We start from the raw sequence: 19,744 nt of genomic DNA, 5'->3' as shown, positions 1-19,744 counted from the left end.
AGACCCTGAGGGGAGGGGTGAATGGGGGTGCAATTTCCAGGGGGAAGCAGGGGAGTGGGGTGGGGGGGTTGTCCCAGTGGAGGAGGGGAGGCGTTCATGGTGGGGGAGGGAGCCGTCCTTGGGGAGAGATGGGAGACCCCCATGGCACCGGCCTCGCCCTGCTTTGTCCCCATGTGGGGAGCGCAAAGCTTGGCTCCACCCCCTTGTTCTGCAATACCCCGTACTTGATAATCCCCTATAATTTGGGTCTCACCGAGCAGCGATAGCAGAAGAGTTACTGGGGCTATCCTGCCTTGCAAACCCCCACCCCGAGGTGGACAAGGGCTCGGGTTGCTTTCAAGTCCGTCCGTAAAAACATTTGCACTGAGCACAGCTGACGCAGGACGATGTTCACCCTCCTGGCCGGGACCCGGTCACCTTTCTTTTGCAAAGCGCCATAAACATGCACAGCCCTAAACACACAGGCAGAAAGTCGTAAAGAAGGATTTTTTCTTGCCAGGTGTGAATGAATCCATCGCTCATTTGATTTTTTTTCTTTCCATTTCTCCAGTAGATGGCATCCGAGGACTCGACAGCGTCCGTTCAGCAATTTCCCTCCAAAAAAAGTAGCGTCATTATTACATAACTGTTGCTGGTAGCACCCAGAGACCACAGAGACGCGTAGGGGCTGAGTGTGGGAAGCACCACACTCCTCTCAGATGAGAAGTGGTCTTTCTTCTAAAGAGCTTGCTATCAAGATAAAAAGCAGGGGCGGATGCAGCAAACAGAGACACATGCAACCAAGGAGGTAGCTAACATCATGCAGTTAGTAGTAGTCGCTGCAGTTCAGCTGCCGGAGCATGGTCAGAGCTTTTGTAGGTACTGTCACATGGGTGGCTCTAAGAAGAGATTCTGCAGTGCTCCCAGACAGCTCATAGGCAATAGGGACAATAGACATCTAGTGCAACCCCCTGTTCAAAGCAGGACCAGCCCCAACTACATCATCCCACGCAATGTGTCAGGGTGTTTTTAAGCCTTCCTCACAGGCTTTGGGTATCATCTCTAGTCCAACCCCCTGCTAAAAGTAAGACCACCGCTAAATACATCTTCCCAGCCAAGGCTTTGTCTACCCAGGTCTTAAAAACCTCAAAGGATGGAGATATCTAAGGATATCTACCTCTCTGGGGAACCTGTTCCAGTACTTCACCACCCTCCTAATGAGAGAGTTTTTCTTCGTATGTAAACAAATCTTCCCTAGCTTAAGTAGCTTGGGAAAACAGTGCAAAGTGACTTGCTGGCAAATTTGACAAATAGAGTCAGGGCTGAGATAGATGATGAAGGGGAGGCGTGGATCGGTGCCTCAATAGCTCTGTTAGATGGGAGGATTAAGTCAGAGATGGGCTGTGAAAGGCCTTAAAATGGTGGACAAGCGGTTGGGACTGATCTCGGGGAGAAAAGGGAGCCAGTGGTAGACAGGGAAGATGCAATGGAAGGAACCAGTCAGAAGCATGCTTTTTACAGCAGTGACTCTGTCGCCATTTAAAACTCACAGCAAGCATGCTGTCTTTGGGGTGCAAAGTGCTATACATGTCAATGCATCCTTTCGGCCATCAGAAAGAGCCTGGTGATCAAAAGCCCTCGGTGTGCCTTCAGGTTTGGTAGTTAGGGAGGACCGATGTGGATGCAGCAAACTGCATGGTGGAAGCCAGCTCGGAAATAACTGTTGAAACATGCTTGTGCAGCCTGCCCTCCACCTCTGAGATGTGAGGTAATGCTGCAGCTCTACAGAGGAAGTTCTCATCTTTGTTGCTTCATTTCTTTCCAAAATCATCGAGCTCTTTTTGATCTTGATTGTTCTGTTCCGAGCATGGTCACACCTCAGGAGAGAGGCTGGGTTTCCTCTGCCACGGTTTAACCCGTGAGCTGTAAAATAAAACATCCTCATCTGTTACTGTAAAGACCTTCAAAGAAGACTCAGTCAAACACGGTGCAAAGAAGCTGGAAGGGGAAGATCTACGAACACAGTGTGGGCTTCAGCTGACTGAATACTGTGTTCTTTCCTCTGCAAGCTTAGTGCTCACAGCATCACAACTACCAGCACCTGAAACCCATTCTGGTTCCAAGAAATCCCCATATCACACTGTAAATATTAGCATGCTGTGAGGCCTACAGTCTCACACCAGGCTTCCTGTTAGTTCTCGCACACTAAACAGGAGTGAGTTGGGGACCTTCAAAGATGCTTGTGGTGCTAGTGAGCCAGGGCTTGGCGGTTTTCAACTGAATCAGAAACCAACCAACACCCTAACAGGCTGCTAAGGGACATGCAGCTGCTAGTATTTTTCTTTTCTCACAAAGACAGGAACAGAGGACCCAACCACTTGTGCATGCTAAGCAGTGTACACCCCAGTATCCCAGCCAATGTATACCTAGATCTACTTGATCTAGTGTAGGGTGTTGGACTGGATAATCTCTTGAGGACCTTTTTAGCTCTGCATTTTTGTTCTCGTGTTCTGCCTCCTTGATGTCCCTGCTTTATGCTACCCTCTTCTGCTTCCTATCTTATCCTGTTGTATATACTGCTTTTCCTGATCAGGCCAAGCTGCTTTGCAAAAAAGAAATTCCAGATTTCTTGGGCCAGAGAGGAGCAAGGTGGAGAAGACTTAAGCCCTGGCACAGGGGAGACGTGGTTTCCCATCCCTGGGTTCTCATACAAACAGTGCTTGGAGGGGACTCGACCACATAGAGATCCTGGTAACGTCTGTGATGGCCAAGAGCTCCTGAACTGACAAAAATGCCAAAGCACATAAAGATAAAGATACGGACCCCGTTTTTGTCATACAAAAATGAAGTCCTTGCAGCGGGGACTGTCCCAGGCCTTTCCCTCTCCCATGTGAGGGATGAAGAATGGAAGCTATAAGTAGCCAGCACTTTGTGAGATCTGGGCAAGAAAGAAATAGAGATGTAGGGTCCGGTATTTTGCCACCTGGTTATTGAGGCCCTGATTCAAGGAAGCTTGGGTTCACCTCCCTCCCTGCTCAGTGCAGTGCTTTAGCAGCGCAGCGGATCTGTTCAGAATGACCTGGTTGCACTGCGGAAATCAGAGCACCTTATCCCTGTGGAAAGTGCATATAAGGCATTATACTCATCTTTGCATCGCTTTGCCCAAGCATAAATGACTTTTCAAGGTGTGGGCTAGTACAGGACAATCAGACCCTGACTACTTTTAGGGGTCAGATCCTGCTTGCCTTGATTTTGATCTTGCCCTGATCACTTGAGCAGACCCATGAACTCAGTGGCACCTACCAGGATTTGGGCCTTGGGTGACTGCAGAACTATCACCGTGTGACAGAAGATGCCATAAAATGGAAGTTACCACAGTCACTAAAGGGTAAGGTCTCTTTCTACTTCCTTTTTCTCCCACAGAACAGGTTTGTGGGGCCAGCTTCCGCTTTTCCCCTTGAGTAGGCAGCCTAGATAGCAGCCCCAGCCTAGTGGAGGAGGTTTATTTCTGCAAGAAAGATGGGGGACACGAAAGCAATTCAGATATGGATGGAGCTGTCTGCTTAGTGGGAGACTTTGCTATGGGAGGAATATGATCTCAGTCTCAAGCAAGACTTTTCAGAGAAGTCTGCCTGTATTAGTTTATGTGTTGATCTGTTCATTCTGTATCTTTCACCCTCCTAAACAAAGCTGCTAAGACTAGACCTTGGTAAGATGGGTACTTTCTGCTTGTTGGGACTTAGATGGGTTGTATGAGGATCTAGATACGAACTCCCACAAAATACTTGCAGAGCTCCTGACATGCCAGAGAAATACGCACATGCAAGGCAGAGTGGTTGCATCAGCTAATTAAATGCATGAATTGCTCTGGATTTAGCCAAAGGCCAAGGGGTGGTGTATTTAAATGGCCAAGGAGTGGTGTATGGCAGGCAGTCTGGAGCTAAAGAAAATTCAGATATGGATATTCTCTGTGAGATTTGCTGGGGAAGCAGAATAAAGCCAGGACAACAGAGATCTGGCCTCAGCAAGGATTGGGAAGGAGGACGGAGCTCACCAACTTGAACGATTAAATCCCTGTTCAAAGCCCAACTTGGTTCCAGCAACAGTGGCTCTCTGATGGTTGTGCGGGGCCTTGTGGAAGATGGTAGTGGTCTCAATTAAGTCCCATCCCTGCCGGTTCTGCTCCCCTCGGTCTTTGCCCTAGGAAGTGGAGATGCTTCTGGAACTGCTGTTTGCTGCTGCTTGCTTCCCTTCACTGGGGAACTTTGCAGCTTGGAGTGGACAGAGGGATAAATCATGGTTATTTTCCTCCCAAAACTTCTTTATGTTCTTCATTATCACAGTTTCCTGCCCCTTTCCTCCCCCCACCCCCTTTTTTCCCCTTTGGGACATTGCCGCAAATATCCCATCTCATAATGTGTTAGCACAGGCTCCACACCCTGTACTGGGGAAGGGTGATTTGCAATGGATATTTTTTTAGGTTAATACACCAAACGCCCAGCCTGAGATACTTCTAGGATAAGAGAAGCAGCAGCAGAGTGGGGTCTAAAGACCAGGCGTGCAATGCTGGGAGGGATCAGAGGTTGCGATCCTGGCACAAGGTCTCAGCCCTCCAACCAAAATGTGCTGCAGGGGTTTGCTATGCAAGGCTGCAGTAACTGAGGTCCCATCCTGCTCTGGGTGGAGCGGGCTTGTCTCTCAGAGACACTAGGTGCGTCTACATGTTCATTAATTTGCAGTAGTTACTGCTCATGTAGTTCAGTACTTGCTTAATGAGGTACTAACTAAATGCGCAGTAACTATAGTTACTGCACAGTAATGCTGGTGCACAGTTTTTTTGTGACACTTATTGCACAGTAGCCTAATAACACTGTGCAGTAGCTTATTAGCACAGTTTTTGACTGGCACACTATTGCACAGTGTTATTAGGTTACTGCGCAGTAAGCGTGTCGTGTAGACGCACCTACCAAGCACCCGCAAACCATGGATATCAGCGGGATCAGCAGTTCTGAGGCTGGAGCCCTCTGCAATGTCGCCAGGAGATAATGTTCTTGTCATGGACCAGAGTGGGCAGGAGATGTCGCTGTTCAAAATAAAAGCAACCAGAAGGTTCATTTTGTGCTGCTTAGTGAGAGTACAAAATTACACCTCAACCAGGAGAACACAAGTCATTTCTGAAAGCTGACAGGATTGAATAGCCATGATTTATCCCCCTGCCTCCTCCAAGCTGCAAAGTCCCCCAGTCCACGTTGCAGCCCAGCTTGTTGGCTTGGATGAGGAAGCCCTGTCTGCCCCAGGGCAGTTTGCTCCAGCAGTTAATCCTCCACGCTGTTGAGAGCACATTCCTTGTTTCTAATTTGTGCACGACAGACACTTGGGGCTGCCGCATCCGCCCAGAGGGACCAGGACCTCCTTGGCCCTGATTTGGAGAAGTATTATGCTGAAGTTTTTTTCCATGTTATTGCAGTGGGAGAGAGGAGAGGCTCTGTGTGTGGGTGCGATCTGACCTATTTTGCAGCGGCCTCTTTTATTTTCTCATCCGTCTCCTACATCAGAGCAGACCTGCCGCTACACAACAAGTCCAGCATATGGACTGCAGGCAGACTGGGTAAGTGTGTACCCCACCATGCACACTTTAGACACAGGCACAATCCAGTGCTCTGCAGCTAGTAGGGTCCCGACTCATTTCATGGGGTATTTTAATATGCATGTTATTTTGACTAACAGAATCAGAAAAGCAGCTAAGCAGAAACATGCTTGGGTTAAAGCAAACTATTAACTAAGGTGCAAATGCAAATCTATCAGACTTGTCTGCTGTTATCCCTGCTTTATGGTTCAGAAACAGGGACCACGCACACTACGCATATATGAGACCAAATGCTAGGTACATCAAGATACTTGTGAGATGGATGTTAGGCACATCAAGAGACTGAACAGCTTCTACATGAGATGTCTGTGTAACATCCTGAAAATAAAGTGGGAAGACAGAATACCAAACACAGAGGTACTGGAGCGCGCAGGACTGACACACTTAGAAACTGCTATCAAGAAGAGGGGGTCGTGATGGATCAGCCATATCAGGAGAATGGGAAGAAACCATATCTTCAGGACTATTTTGTGCAGTGAGATTCAAGAGAAAGTGGAGTTGCCCTTTGTGGCTGTACCATGACATGTGCAAAAATGATACAAAGTCATTTAACATCAACATAAAAGCTGAGACGATTGTGCAGGATCCCATTTGGTATGGGGGGGAACTTGGGGCACTGGGGGCAGCTCGACAAGAAGCGTCTTTGATCCAGAGGGGGGAAGCAAAGTTTCGGAAGGGACCTGAGCAGATCATCAAGTCTGACCCCTTGCCATGGCAGGAAAGAGTACTGGGGCGAACGACCCCAGCAAGGTGTTCATCTAGCCTCCTCTTAAAGACCTCTAGGGTAGGAGCCGGCACCACTTCCAGATCCTAGCCGCCCTGACTGTGAAGTAGCGCCTCCTGATGTCTAGCCTGAATCTACCTTCTGCCAGCTTGTGTCCGTTATTTCTAGTCACTCCTGGCAGTGCTCAGGGGAACAGGGACTCCACTCCCCCAATGCCTGCTGGTCCCCTCTGACTAGTTTGTAACAGGCCACTAGATCCCCCCTCAGCCTTCTCTTACGGAGGCTGAACAGGTTCAGGTCCCGTCACCTCTCCTCGTAGGGCCTGCCCTGCTGCCCCCTGATCATGCGAGTGGCCTCCTCTGGACCCTCTCCATGTTGTCCACATCCCTTTTGAAGTGCGGCGCCCAGAACTGGATGCAGTACTCCAACTGCAGCCTGTCCAGCGAGGAAGTAAGGAAGAAGAAAGCAGCAAGCTGTAAACTTGGACTCCAACTCAGACAACACCTGGATCCATTAAACTTATGACAAGCTGTTTCTCTCAAATTGGCCTTGCGAAACATCCACAAATGGATTCAGCAAGCCATGCACGTCACCATGATCCATTGCTTTCTGAGTGTGGAGCCCTGCCTCATTCAGGCCACGCCACATCTCATCCCATGGAGCACTTTCTGTCTCACATGTATAGACACCTCCTGGCCACCTGGATGGCTCGTTCCACTTTCAGTGTATTAGTAACACTTCTAGTTTCTTTAGAACTGAAGAAAAATGGGTGTTTTCACATGTGATGATGCCCCTCACCATCTACACTCCTTTTCTTAAAATCCTAGATCCACCCATGTATACAGAGGCTGTGTCAGGATTGTCTGAGCATCCCCTGGGGCAGACAGGAGGGTCTCCCTCCTCCAGACCTTGTGAGGGTGGCGGTGCATGATTTTTCTCCTTTTCTTAGCCACGCACAGGGACACATGCACCACCCTGGACCATTCCTTTGTTTAACGAGATTTCACAGGCGAGCACTCAGAGGCGAGGAAATCCCAAAGGCCTGACTGACTTTGCCACCTACACACTAGAACACAGATTTCAATCCCATGAATATGTGGTGTTTCCCAGCATACAGTACATCCTGTTTTCTACAGCCTCGTGCAGCACAGTAGATAGATCAATGTCTGTTTCCAACCGCAGCCTCATGTGGGCCGTGAACAGATGCCTTTGGTGGACTCGTACAGGAATACCCATAAGAGGTTCTCCAGTGCAATCACAATGTCCTGCCTCATGTCACTTTCTCAAGGAAATTTCTATTCATGTTAAATACTGATGTAAAGGAGGAGTATGCTATGCAGTGGGCAAACTACAGCTCTGTGCCATAGCCTCACTATGTCACTCTGGGTGAGTCACTTGTCTTCTCCCTGCCTTGGTTTTCCCACCTGTAACGTGGAATCTCTAATGGGCTTCAATAGTCAATATCATAGAATCATAGAAAATGAGGGTTGAAGGGACCTCAGTAGGTCGCATCTAGTCCAACCCCCTGCTCAAAGCAGGACCAGCCCCAACTACATCATCCCAGCCAGGGCTTGGTCTAGCCAGGGCTTAAAAATTGCCAAGGATGGAGAGTCCACCACCTCTCTAGGTAACCTGTTCCAGTGCGTCACCACCCTCCTAGTGAGAAAGTTTTTCTTAATATCCAACCTTAACTTCCTTTGCTGCAACTTGAGCCCATTGTTCCTTCTGGTAACATGTCTCTTCTGTTTCACAGCCCTGCAGGCCATCTTCAGCTCTACCTAAAACCTTCACTCAGGTGTGGTCATATTAACTTAGGTGTCAAAATGACTGGCAGTGAAGTATTAGAGGCACTGTCCAGATGCTCAAGAAGGCTAGATTTTGTTTTATGTATCTAAATAAGAAACATGCATTTACTATAAGGGCTACAGGACTAATGAGACAAAATCTTTGGACTATTTTGACCATTTTTTTGCCTAGTTTGTTATGGTTTTTAAAACTTGATAGATCTACTCTGGCAAATCAGTGCACATTCCAATAGTCAAATTTGTTTTCACTCTGATTAAATTGGGGGTCTTTAAGAGGAGGCTAGACATGCACCTTGCTGGGGTGGTGTGACCCCAGTGCTCTTTTCTGCCCAGGGCAGGGGATTGGACTCAGTGATCTGCTATGGTCCCTTCCGACCCAAACATCTATGAATAATATGGCACTAACCCTCTAGCATTTTAGTAAAGCTTCTAGTTTTTCTTTCACTGGAGAATACATGCTGTGCCATATGCAGCGATGATGCACCACACCACCTAGACCCCGCTTTTTAAAATCCTAGATCCACCCATGGTCAGACATATCTAGCAGTGGGGAGAGCTTGAAGCTGTCTGAAGGCTTAAGGTTAAGGGATCGCCTAGTAGCTGATATAACTCCATTATCATAGCACCAGAGCAACACACGCTGCCCTTTATGTCTATCAGCACAGCCCCTCTGTCAGGGCAGGGACTTGCCAATATCCCCGTTGTAAACTCCCCACTCTCTACCACACTTGAGCCCTGATCTCCCACCCTGAGCCAGGCACCTGTGAGAGACGGGGGCACTGCTGCCCCAAACTGGAGAATCCCAAAGGATTTAGACACCAAAATATTTGGTTTGCTAAGTGAGTTGGGGGGTTGCCCTGAGCTGCACAGCAGCTGTACAGCCCCAAGCATGTTTTCACTCAGGTGCTTCAGTGGGTTTTACTGCTGACTTGGATTTTGCACCTGATGTATAATGAGGGCACCTTGTTTTCCCCCCACAGGGACTTGACCAAGGCAGCACAAGAAGTCCGTGGTGGAGAAGTGCCTGGTGGACTATCCATCCTTTCCAGTAGGATTTGAACCTGCCCCCAACCGCAAAGTGCAATACTCATCACTGCCCTATCAATGAGGGGATGAAGCAGGAGAGAAGGAAGGGGCCAGTACAGGGTCAGAGACCCTCTATGGGCTCTGAGTTTCTTCCCCATGTTGAACCTGACTCTTTGCAACCCACCAACTCATGGGATATGACCGGAGGGTAATTAACACCCTAAGAGCATCCTGCACTTGCCAAACTGTGGAAATACTCATCAATTAATGAATCCCACAGCTAATTAACCAGCTGGGTTCCTAGCACCTGCTGGAGATCGGAGCTGTTGACAAATCGGCATGCTTCTCAGAACATGGACCCTGCCTGCAGCACCCCAGCCTGTTTCAGGGGTTTGCAGATGTGAACAAGCAGGGTAACAGCCTGAAGCTCCCTCGCTGCTGCATGCTCAGAAATGGACAGTGTTTCCTTTATGCATTGGAAGCTGTGCCAGGGTGGATTGAAGGTGAGTCCCAGGTGACCAGCTGGGCTGGGTCCAGGCCTCACCTGGCATCCATGTGAGCGAAAGCCGGGCTTCAGTCCTCTCCTGCCAGCCTCGCACCCTTCCCCGGTTTTGGGTGTTGGAAATTCCTCCCAGGCAATTCCTTTCATTCACCCACGTTCTCCACAGGGCGTGATGCCCCTACATGGTCCCTGGGCAGTGGAGGGGGCACTGATGAGTGACTTCCCCCAGCACGAAATGCTGCAGGGGTTGCTATCCTGGTGGCTGCTGTCTGGCTTGGTTCCCCAGTGCCCTGAGCAGGTAGGACCATGCCAGTGCTCTCTGGGAGCCTGGACAAGGACTGTCTGCCTCAGCTTCTACTGCCCAGTGGGCAGAAAGGAGCCATTCATGCTCTCTTCCTCCTGAGACCTTTCCAGCTGGTGTAAGCTGGGATGAGAGGAGGGTTTCCCCCTCCAAAGCCAGGCAGCTCAGAGCTGCAAGGCCAGGGGCGCTTGAATCCTCTCACTATCACATCCTGTGGTGCCAGGGGTGAGGGCAGCAGTCCTGCAATGTCAAATTCACTGGCTGGCTGGTGACAGGTGGCCCCGGGGCAGTGGCCCAGCATCCGAATGCAAGGGTCAGAGTGCGAGATGTCTCCACAAGCAGCCGCGATCAGAGACCGAGCTCCGTGCTGGGTTTGGGGAGGTCCCCGGAAGACCTGTGTGTGCCTGTGTCTCATCTTAAGCTCTGAGCCCATGCACTGAATTCAGGATGCAGGGGTTCATCTGGATAGCTGCTAATTGGGGGTGTGCAGTGCTTAGTGGTGGTGTTTCCTCCACTTTCCTTGTATGCTCCTTGTTCTGTGTTAATCAGTGCAGAACTGATCGTGGTAATTTCCTGTCCCATTACTAGGGCTGAGTAATAGCTCCGTGTTGTAAAGCACAGTGATGCCCGTGTGCTACTATGAGGATTTCCCAGGCTTCTGGGCTCTGCTGGTTGCTGCCGTCCCCTTGCTGCAACATGTCAGAGGGTTTTTAAGCCTCCCCCACAAGGTGCTGGCTACAGCCCAGGCTGGGCCACCCTTGTAGGGCTGAGCCAGGGCCTGGGAGATGATGTCAGCTTGGGACACTGCCTACAGCACCTCCTTGAAGAGCGCAGCACTGGGCCAGGGGCAGCCAGCAGGGGCTGTTTGCCTCCCAAAGGGGCCGCAGTCTTGGGGGGTCCCAGCCACTGCAATCAAGGTGCTTGGTACTTGCCAGCCTCTGCTGCTTCCTATCTCCACCAAGCTGCAGCATCCTGGCATACAGGCCTGGACCCTGGACACAGCTGGCCTTGGTCTCTCCTACTGCTGGGGGATATGGAGTCAAAAGGACCATGTGCCTTTTCCTTCCCAGCACCTGTTGCCCCCAGGGTGTCCTGTGGGCATAATTAATGCCCCAGCCCAGCACCTGCTCCCCTGGGGTGTCTCTGCTGTGGAGCCTGGCCCAGCAGCAAGGCCCAAAGAACAAGCTGCAAAGCCTGATGTGGTGCTGGATGGTCCTCAGGATCGCTGCATCAGCCAGATCGCAGCAGCACTGCAGGCTCCAAACTGGGAACCTCAGGGCCGCTGCTTGCCCTGCCGGGTGGTGGAAGCTGCCGGTGTATTGTGGCAGCCACAAATGATGCCCCCAGTTCAGGGTTAGGGGCAGGAGGGAGCCATGTGCTGGCTGAGCCTGGTGGGAAGGAGCAAGGGCTAAGACAGCAGGTAAAATCCCCGACATGCTTTATTGGCTTAAAAGTCTCACGGCATGACAAACACCGCCGATGGGGAAGGGGCTGCCGCGGGTGCGCGGAGCTACCTCGGGGTGAGTCCGCAGGCACAAGGCCGGCATCGGGTCCTGCATCACAAGGCAGGAGGCTCCCCCAGGCCCTGGAGCCCCCAGCTCCCTCGTTGATTGTGTCCATCCTGCACCCCGGCATCTCTCTCCCGCCTGTGGGCATGGGCAGTGCAGGCACTTGGTCGAGTTGCCGGTTGCTGGCGCGCACAAAACAGCAACTGATGCCTCTTGCTCCGTCCTGCACCCTGGCCCATGCGCCCCTTTGCAAGGTGTCTCATGCCCTCACTGAGCGCGGCTGCGGGCAGGAAGTGGTCTGGTGTGCTGGGAAGAGCGGGGAGGCCGCTGAAAGGCTTGGGACCAGGGGCGTGGGAGCTAGTGGGCCCCCAAGAATAGCAGTGGGTGCCTGAGCCCTAAAGCAAGGACGGGTTGTCCCCCTGCCTCACTGTTTCCTTCCCATCATTCTAGCAGGGCTGTGTGGCCCAGCTGCCCGAGTGTGACAGGCTTTGGGCCTCAGACAAGGCCAGAGGCCTGGGCGGGTGGGAGGGAAAGTTGGCATCTTGCCCCCATGGCCAGCACTGCCACCGCCCTTTTCTCCGCCAGGCAGGTGCGGGAGCAGCTGGGAACCAGAGGGGGCTGGCGTGGGCTGATGCTCTCCCCGTGCCAGCAAGCTCCTGTTCCTTCCCCAGGCCACGTGGGTGGGGGGCTCCGCGAGGCATCAAGCGTCAGAAGCAGCCGCCGCGAGGGGGCTGAGAGCCCTGTACACAGGACGCTCCCACCTCACCACACAGGCCGTCTGGTCTCCCAAGGGGGGCAGGGGCTGGCACGAGTGGTGCGGGTCTCCGAGAGCCCCCTCCGTGCACACCCGGGGTCTCATGCTGATGCAGAGTCCAGAAAAAGGCAGCTAGGGAAAAAAAAAAGAACCAAAAATATACCACCCCCACCCCCCGCTGAGCTGAAGCCCCTGCACCATGAGGCTGCACGAGAACAGAGCAGCCAGAAGCCATGCACAGAGAAGCGAGGGGCTAGGCCCGCGGAGGGGCTGGCTGGCTTCCCGGCGCCCGGGAAATAAATAGGGTGAAGCCGGTCCTCCTCGCGGCGGGCAGAGGGCACGGGTGGCAGCGAGCGGCAGGGCTGTCCCTTGGCGTGGCGCCGGGCCAGGCCGTGGCGGGGGTCCACCTCCTCCTCTCCCTCGGCTTCCTACTTCTTGGGCTTCTTGAAGATCTTTAGAGGGAACTTCTTCTTGCCCTGGCTGGAGTCAGTCTCCTCGCCCGTAGAGCCGCTGTCATCCTCCCCGGGGCTCTTCTTGGCGGCCAGCTGCGGGATGCGGGTGATCTTGGCGTTGCCAGGCCGGGAGTCAGAGGTGGGGGACGGGGTGTCGGGCTCGGTGGAGCTGGGGCTGTGGGAGTGGGAAGAATCCGAGTGGCTGTGCTTGCTGCCTGCCACCTGGCCCATCTCGCCCAGGCTGCAGGACTTCTCCAAGCCGTGGTTCACTGCCATCACCTTGTTCCTCACCCGGGGGCTCTCGGCCAGCCGCTCCAAGGCAAAGGCCTCGGCGTGCCGGCTGCCGCCGTTGGAGGTGGGCCCACACAGGGCGGCAGCCGCCTCCTCCACGCTTCGGCCCAGCAGGTTGGGCCTGGCCACCAGCAGCTTGGAGGCAGGACTGCAGACGCGCTGGTGGTCGCTCATGTGCGGGATAGAGGAGTCGGACTCGGAGCGAGTGAGGTCTCTGCAGCGGACGGGGGGAGAAGACAGCACGTTAGAACCGGGGCCCGGCACCCCCACATGCACGCGTGCTCCCATGCACACGGATGCAGCAGCAAGGCCCAGGCAGACAACGCAGCGGAACGCCCCTGGGGCCGGGGAGTCCGGCACGGCCCAGCTCTGCCGTGGGGGTCCCAATGGGCAACCCCCCAGGGCAGCCGGCCTGGCCCTACTGGAGGCGTGAGCTGCGACCAGGCCAGCTCCCGATGCAGCGACGAGAGCAAGGGGTGACCGGCAGTGCACCACCCACCAAGGCCTGGAGCCATGAGGTTCTCCGGGAGCTCTCGTTGAGGCTGCACCCTCCTAGCGTCAATTTGCACCCCCAACATGGCGCTCCCAGTGGCCGTGGGGAATTCAGAGCTGGGGTCCCGGACTTGGAGCAGAATTCCACTGCGTTTCCCTGCCTTGCATCTGCACGTCCGCCCCCCTCCGCCCACAACAGGCCCGTGTCAGATCCCCGCTTGGAGACAGACAGCGTTAGCCTGGCTGCTGCCCCCGGCCCCACTCAAGGGGCTGGGGGGGGGACGACTCCCACCTCTATTCCCCCAGCGTCGCAGTTAGAGGGGAGGCCTCCCCACACAAAGCCATGCCCGAAGGGGTACTCGACACACGGCTGCCCTGGGAGCTGCTTGCAAGCCATCTGCCGCTGCACAGGGGTTTGCGCCCTCCCCCATCCACCCGCCTGTCGCCTGGTCTTGGCTGAGGGAGGCGGGAAGCGTGGAGCAGCCCGGTCCTGCCACTATCCTAGGTCCTTCCAGGAGCAGGAGGCCTGGAGAGCCAGATATGGCCTCGCAGCCTCAGCCGCCGCCAGCCCTCAGGGTGGGGTAGGTCTGATTAAGATCGGTGCAGCCACCAGGCCCAGCACCCATCCCGCCGCACTAGAAGCAGGGTAAATGAGTCCTGCTAGACAGCTACCAGGACCCAAGCTGGCCACTTTAAGGCTAGCTCCAGCCCCTTCATACTATTACTGCTACTATGGAGCTTGCTGCTACGTGCCCATCTTATTGGTACTTCGTAGTAGCTGGAGCCAGCAGTCCAGAAGAAGGAAATGAGAGACATGGGGGAAGGAAGGGGAAGAGTGGAAGGATGAGGATGCAGGAGAAGCTGGGGAACTGGCAGCACCCGGAGCCCTTTGAGATGTGCTCTCCTCCTTGGGGACGTACTGCACAGGTTGTGCGTGCGCTCTACATGCCCATGGTCCCAGGGTCTGCCTGATAATAATGCTGCTAAGATGAGGAGGGTTAGAAAGGCCGTAGCAGAGCTGGATACACCCCAAGATGCACTTTGAGTGAAAACTCCCATTCTCTATGTGAAGGATAAAAATATCCCAGGGTGTTTCCTGAATAGTTTAATTTTGGGCAAGTCAAAAGGCCAAGGCCCTTCTCAATCATAAGGGTCAAGGTTTCAAAAAGATTCTCAATCATAAGGGTCAGGGTTTCAAAAAGAGTCTCGGGACTCTTGGAAGTACCAGGAGGGATGAAGAGACAAGCCGAGTCAGGAAGGCATCCCCCAATAAGCCTCCAATTCAGGGTGTTCCCGAAAGAAAACCCATTGCGTTTCTCCTTCACACTGGTTGGGAGCAAGCTACCTGATGGGTGATGCCTGCACTTAGATGCCCTGGGACGCAGTAGGCAAAGCACGACTGCGCTGGATCAAGGACTGCATTTCGGTTGGGGGGTTGTGGCAAGTGGGGTCTGGGATCTCTGAGCTTTCACTTTTGCCAGTTCCCAAATCCCTTTGGTATGTCAGAGTGACCTGGGTCTGACCAGGGTCTTTTCCATGTTCCTCTCTTCCCTTGCAGCCTCCAGCACTGCAGGTGCAAGATGACCTCGGAGAACCCTCTGCGCTGGTGAAAGACTGAAAGGGGGCACCTTGCAGCTGGCAATCATGCGGGCTCGTCAGGGACCTGCAGGTGCATGTTGGCAGCAAAAGGAGGCATCCTTCATGCAGAAAGAGCTGCAAACCAACTCTCCTGATCTCGTGACGGGATCAAGGAATTGGCTGTTCTATAACCCAATACTGCGGATGACAACATTTTGGTTTCCATGGTCCACAATGGGTCTTTATCCACCTGCCTTTGTGGGGCCCAGTAAGGACAAGGAATACAAACCGTTCCTTTTAGTCTGGGAAAGCACAAGTTTGATCCACCCCAGCTGGAAGACAGCATCGCTTCCTTCTCACGTAAGCTGTAGCAAGGTGGGGGGCGGCTCTGCAAGGAGGTTGGGTCGCAGAACCGGATTGCGGAGCCCAGTGAAATAGTTTTCAGCATCTCTGCCCCTCATCATGTTTTCAATGAAGCTATGAACTGGCAGGTGCTCTCGATACGGAGTAGAGGGATGGGGAGGGTGGGCAGATATAGCAATAAATGATGAACTGATCTTAAAGGTCCCATCAAAGCGTGTGCTTAGCTGATGCTGGAGGCACCACGAAGCAGGCCCCTTCTCACCTGTCGACATTTTTGTGGTTATTCACCTAAACATTAGTGCCAAAATCACCTGGGAGTATATCTGCATTTAGGGTAAGTCTGTAGTGGGCTGGTTTTGGTTATAGATGCACATTCCCCAGGGATAAAAAAGTGTGGTGTGCATCTTTCAGCATATGGGGAGATTCCTTTGCCTTCTTGCTAGATAACGTGTTGCCATAAAATGGAAGGTCTTCCACCATCACCCATGCCTCCTCTGCAGTGGCCAAATTCCTAAAACACCACTAACATCACAGTGATCACTCTCTGCAGCCTCCAAGGTCATTGCTCAAGCAGCCCTTGTTGCGGACTTGTCTTCACTAATGCAGGCCACAAAGCAGTCCCCACACGCTACTGGAAGTTTTAGCAAACTGTGCTCATTTGTTATCGTTAACAAAATCAAAGTGTTGCTGTTACTGGCTGGTGGCTTGTTAATCAAAAAGCACAGTCACACAGAGGTGCGTTCTCTCTCAAGTCACTGACGCATTTTGGCTGTATCCGTCCGCTTCTCTCATCAACTGCTGTGATCGCAAGGGAAGTCGGTGCAGAAGGAGCACTGCCTCACCGATGAGAAATGTTTTCTCTCTGCTTTTACCCATCTGCAGAGTAACAGCAGGAGCCTGCCATACGGTCTTGGCTGCCTGTAATGGAGACCTATGGATGGGGAGATGGCGCCAGTTGGCTTTGTGGTGGGAGGAATGTCTGAGGTTTTTTACGAACGGTCTATCAAGGAATCTGAAGAGCTTCTGTACTTTATAAAAAGTCTTGGACGTGCCAAAGGTGCTTCCACTTGATCCACTTGTAAATGGGCACTTGGCATCAAAGACGGCCAGACGTGATGGCAATTGGGCATATACCGATGTAGGCACATGCAGATTGGTGCATAAGGACGGTCACAGCAGACAGGTCAATCGCTGCTGAAATCCATCGTCTCTAGGATCCAGAGCACACTGTTCCCTTCTGTGCTGGCTACAGGAAATGGTAGGTCTTAAGCACACTAGCCCCATGGGAAGAGCTATGACTTGATCTGACGGTTTTAAAGCACCACAGGAGCCAACAGCAAATCTAGCATCACTGTGTCACATGGTGATGAAGTAGAAATGCTCTCTCTGGTTGGTGCCAAAGACAAAGGGATGTGTGGTGCCATACTGGTGCAAACTGCAGGCCTCATGGACCTGAGGGTGAGCTCACAGGGGCCTGGGGGATCCCTCTTGCCTCAGCTGCTGAAATATTGGGCCTGGTATGGATGCCCCTTGCCTCCTCCCAGACACTCGTCCTTTCCCTTCTGAACCTTCCTACGAGACAAAGCCTTGCAGGAAGGATCTCCAAGAGCTCCTGAAGCTGTCACTGAGGGGTTTCTGGGCCCAGGCTGGCTTCATACCTTCCCAGACTTCTTGAGTTTGCAGAAGGGCATGAAAATACTACACCTGAGGAAGCCCATGTCTTCAAAATGAAGACTAAAGGAGTGGTAGGGAAGGAATTGGGAGAGGAAACTAACGACAGATGTCTCCCTGGATGCCCCAAAGACACTTAATTATCCTAAATCAGGCTGGAAGAGATGCCAGACAAGCCCTCACCCCTCTGAGCTATGCAACTGGTCCAATTAAAGGGATCCCCAAACGAATCTTGCAGCTTGCATGTTCTGTGGACCATCAGGGCTACACCACGACAGCACTGCTAAATCATACAAGCACCATTAATGAACCCTGCTCACTCCAGCAGAGCCGAAGCAAGCTGTGCTAGCTGCCAACGTTGGTGCTGCTCCTTAGATCGCGAGTGGTGGAGAAGGGACTGGAGCAAAGGCTGGCTCAGCACTGATTTATAGCCTGCAGTTGGGGCAGAAGAACAAACTGCTTCTTACAAAGCCCCCTATCTGGGGTTTGCTGAGCATGTGCACACCCAGAGCTGAATGCACAGCTGGAAGAGGACTTGACACTGGGCAGTGCTGCGATGTTCTACTGCAGCTCCTTGACCAGCCAATTTGTGATGAAATTACCCCAATTAAAAGTCAATAGATCAATGCATTCAGAAATAGGCACCGACTGACTCCTTGTTTTGGCAACTGGGCCGGTGGCCCGATTTCAAAAAGGCCGAGCAGCCAGCAGTCCCTACCAAGTGACACACATAGGGCTGGGAGGGACCTGGAGAGGGTGTGCAGCTCAATCCCCCTTCACCAACGCAGGGTGAAGACAACTAGGCTATTCTCAGCTAGCCAGGCTTGCTTTGGCATGGCAATCCTGAATTTCAAAGGCCTGGAGCAATGGAGAAGCCCATGGGATGTGCACTCAAGTCCCCCGGGGCTTTCAGAAAATCCCCACTGCCAGGTCACAGGGAGCTGCCAGATGTTCATCACTTTTGAAGAGCGGGAGACTATCCCAAGTGCCAGAGCAAGGACTCAGGACACTTAGCTCCAGGCACCTACTTTGGGAAACACAGGCCTCCCTGCTATAGTATCTGCTGGGTTTTCTTCAGGTGGCCAAACGCGTTCCCAGTCCATGAAGGTAAGAGATCGATAGAAGGGGACAAGCACCAGCTTTGTAGATCGCTGTGCAATCCTATCCGACCCTGCTCTTCCTATGTCACAACTGCGGGCATCCAGGATGATCGAAGGGAATGGACAAGGGGCGTAGGAATGGGTCGGTGTGAATGGAGAGAAGCAAACGCCCAAAGAGAAAAGAATGGATAAGAAACCAGCATGGGGAAGACAGAAGAACGGCAAAGGGGGAGAAAAAAGGGGGTGGGTCCTTGTCTGCTTCTGTCTCATCTCCCACATCAGAAAGGACCTGAGCTGGAGTCACTCCAGAGCTCTCTAGGTTGGTGGAAGGAGCCGATGTGAGGCCATTTCCCTGCCCTTACAGCTAGGGGCTGTAACCATAAGACTATGCCGCCGGCCCATGGTACCAGTGAGATACAGGCTCCCTGACAGTGGAGGTATCCCTGCCATGCTGCTCAGCCATGCTGCTCTCCTCTGCACAGTGTAACAGGGTCCTGAAGAGAGGTAACTCCATCGTTAATCTCCCAACCCACAAAAACAGCTGTGTGTAGGACCGGATCGGTTGCGGCTCCCTGCAGCTGCCTGCTCTATGGGCTCCTTCTCTACCTCCAGGCTGGCTGCCTCCCTCTCTCCACCTGGCTGAAACCACTGGTGCTATTTGAAAGCAGGCACTAGGAAGCAGAAACCTCTGTGCACAGCGCATCCGCCCCTGCCCACCCTCCCCTCCGGCAGGCTGTCCAGCCCCGTCATCCACAACTGACACTGAACGACACACACCAGCCTTTGAAATCAGAACAGCTCTGACCTTATTTGTGCCGGATCCTCTGAAGCCAATTGCAAAAGAGAAGCAAACAGTGAGGCGTTTAGGCAAGTCTGATCCGCAGGCCAGGCTTGGCCTGGTCTTTCAAGAAGATGCCTGTTAACTGTTCATTGCAAATAGGTTTTAACCCCATGAATGTATCTGGGCAGCTGCGTGCAGGACACGGGACGTGGGGGGTGGAAAAAAACACATCTCTAAGTACTTGCCAGTTCGCCAAAGTGATGCAAACTTTTCCCCCTGAGGTCCATCCTGAGGGGGACTGAGGAGGCAATCTGTCACCCTGACCCCTGAGCCCGGGAAGTCTGCTGCTTCCCGGGGGCCCACATCCAAGACATTGCAGAGAAGATCCCAAAGCTCCTCCAGCCCACAGACCACTATCCCATGCTCCTTATTCATGTGGGCACCAATGACATGGCTCGGAGCGCTCCCAGCTGGGTCATGAGGCACTACAGGGGTTTGGGAGCGGGGCTAAAGGGTCTGGGGGCACAGGTGGTGTTCTCGTCGATCCTCCCAGTCTCGGGCTATGGGCTGAGGAGGGAGAGGAGGATTCACGTAGTCAACCAAAGACTGCGTCGCTGGTGCCATCGGGAAGGCTTTGGCTTCCATGACCATGGCCCGCTCTGGCGAGAGAGGCAGCAAGCTGCTGGGAAGAGATGGCCTCCACCTCTCTCTGCTGGGGAGGAGGCTCTTCTCAGCCACACTGGCTGACCTGCTCCACTGGGCTTTAAACT

General features: G+C 53.0%; 1 protein-coding gene and 1 long non-coding RNA gene across 5 annotated transcripts in view; one reads left to right on the top strand and one right to left on the bottom strand.

Annotated features, from left to right (window-relative positions):
- Positions 1 to 1,214: 1,214 nt before the first annotated feature.
- LOC109302787 lies at positions 1,215 to 16,085 on the top strand. Of its 2 annotated transcripts, XR_002098935.1 has the most exons (4): positions 1,215 to 3,407; positions 5,447 to 5,587; positions 9,136 to 9,736; positions 15,040 to 16,085. It is a non-coding gene; the product is annotated as an uncharacterized LOC109302787 (long non-coding RNA). The 2 variants fall into 2 exon arrangements; XR_002098934.1 differs by lacking the exons at positions 1,215 to 3,407; positions 5,447 to 5,587 and adding an exon at positions 6,805 to 7,736 and having other exon boundaries at positions 15,040 to 16,084.
- The window catches only part of STIM1 (stromal interaction molecule 1), a 175,465-nt gene continuing 167,126 nt past the window's right edge, over positions 11,406 to 19,744 (bottom strand). For all 3 annotated transcript variants that reach the window (XM_019524620.1, XM_019524621.1, XM_019524622.1), the window contains one exon: positions 11,406 to 13,203. In XM_019524620.1, coding sequence (XP_019380165.1) covers positions 12,675 to 13,203 — 529 coding nt within the window. In that variant the 3' untranslated portion in view covers positions 11,406 to 12,674. The remainder of the gene's footprint in view (positions 13,204 to 19,744) is intronic.

Source organism: Gavialis gangeticus, unplaced genomic scaffold (genome assembly GCF_001723915.1).
Source record: "Gavialis gangeticus isolate Ggan-Ray unplaced genomic scaffold, GavGan_comp1, whole genome shotgun sequence".
Lineage (NCBI taxonomy): Eukaryota > Metazoa > Chordata > Crocodylia > Gavialidae > Gavialis > Gavialis gangeticus.
This window is presented reverse-complemented; position numbering and strand designations above follow the sequence as displayed.